Source organism: Carettochelys insculpta, chromosome 6 (genome assembly GCF_033958435.1).
Source record: "Carettochelys insculpta isolate YL-2023 chromosome 6, ASM3395843v1, whole genome shotgun sequence".
Lineage (NCBI taxonomy): Eukaryota > Metazoa > Chordata > Testudines > Carettochelyidae > Carettochelys > Carettochelys insculpta.
In genome coordinates, this window is record NC_134142.1 from 124086296 (window position 1) to 124087628 (window position 1333).

Sequence of the window (1333 nt, forward strand, 5' to 3'; positions counted from 1 at the left end):
TCAAGACATGGTTAGAAGATTATTGATTGCTTTCCTCAGGGCGTCCTTCACCTCCCTGTTCCTCAGGCTGTAGACGAGGGGGTTCAACATGGGGATCACCAGTGTGTAAAACACTGAAGCTATTTTGTCCGTGTCCATGGAATAGCTGGAGGTGGGTCGGAAATACATAAAAAGGAGAGTGCCATGAAACATGACCACCGCAGTCAAATGACAAGTGCAGGTGGAAAAGGTTTTGCGCCGGCCCTCAGCAGAGCGGATCTGCACGATGGTGGAGATGATACAGACATAGGAGAGGAGGATTGTCACAATGTTGCTCACCACAGTGTTGCACATGGAAGCAAACAGCACAATCTCATTGACGTGGGTGTCAGAGCAGGAGAGCGCCATCAGTGGGGGGATGTCACAGAAATAATGACTGATGATATTTGAATGGCAGAACGAGAGCCGAAATGTAAAACACGTGAGTATCAGTGCATCCACCAACCCCACCGTGCAGACACCACCCACCAGAAAGTTACAACGCTGCCTAGACATGGTGACCCTATAGCCCAGTGGGCTACAGATGGCCACATAACGGTCATACGCCATCACTGCCAGCAAGAGACTGTCAATGACCACAAAAGTAATAAAGAAATACATTTGCACAGCACAAGCAGTGTAAGAAATGCTTTTCCTCTCAGCCAAGAAATTCACCAGCATCTTAGGGGAAATTACTGAGGAATAGCAGAGATCGCAGAAAGACAAATTCCTGAGGAAAAAGTACATGGGGGTGTGAAGTTGTAGGTCAATCGTGATTAACAATATTGTGCCCCCATTCCCCATAACGGTGAGAACATATTTCAGTAGGAACACCCCAAACAGAGAGACCTGCAGTTCTGGACGATATGTCAGTCCTGAGAGAATGAACTCGGTTACCACCAAGTGATTTCCCTTTTCCATCTCCTCTGAGCAGAGTTCACGCAGCTGCAGTGAAGTGGGAAGGTGGGTGGCTCAGGAAACCCACCCGTTCTCTGTAACAATTTAAGTGAAGAAAAATGGAGATCAGTTTTTTAACGGGTACCGTTACCAACTCCGGGGAGTCAGATGTCCACAGAGCCAGATGTTCAGAGATTGTCAGTCCAGGTGTTCAATATAATGCACACCTAGTACAAACACAAGGACACACCAGGTTAATCACACCCTCCCACCCGCAAAACTTCCTGTTTACTAAACCAAGAAACAAACAGTGACTGGTGAATCTACAGCGAGAGAATCAGGGTGAAAACCTTCTCAGTCTGATGGGATTACTACTTAACTCAAGAAGTGGTGAGAGCAAATGATTGTCAATCTTTCT

At 46.8% G+C, this 1333-nt stretch overlaps 1 protein-coding gene across 1 annotated transcript; it reads right to left on the reverse strand.

Moving 5' to 3' along the window:
- LOC142014084 (olfactory receptor 5AR1-like) lies at window positions 1-939 on the reverse strand. Its single transcript, XM_074996109.1, has one exon. The coding sequence runs from the start codon at window positions 937-939 to the stop codon at window positions 1-3; it is 939 nt and encodes a 312-aa protein (XP_074852210.1).
- Between the last annotated feature and the right edge of the window lie 394 nt (window positions 940-1333).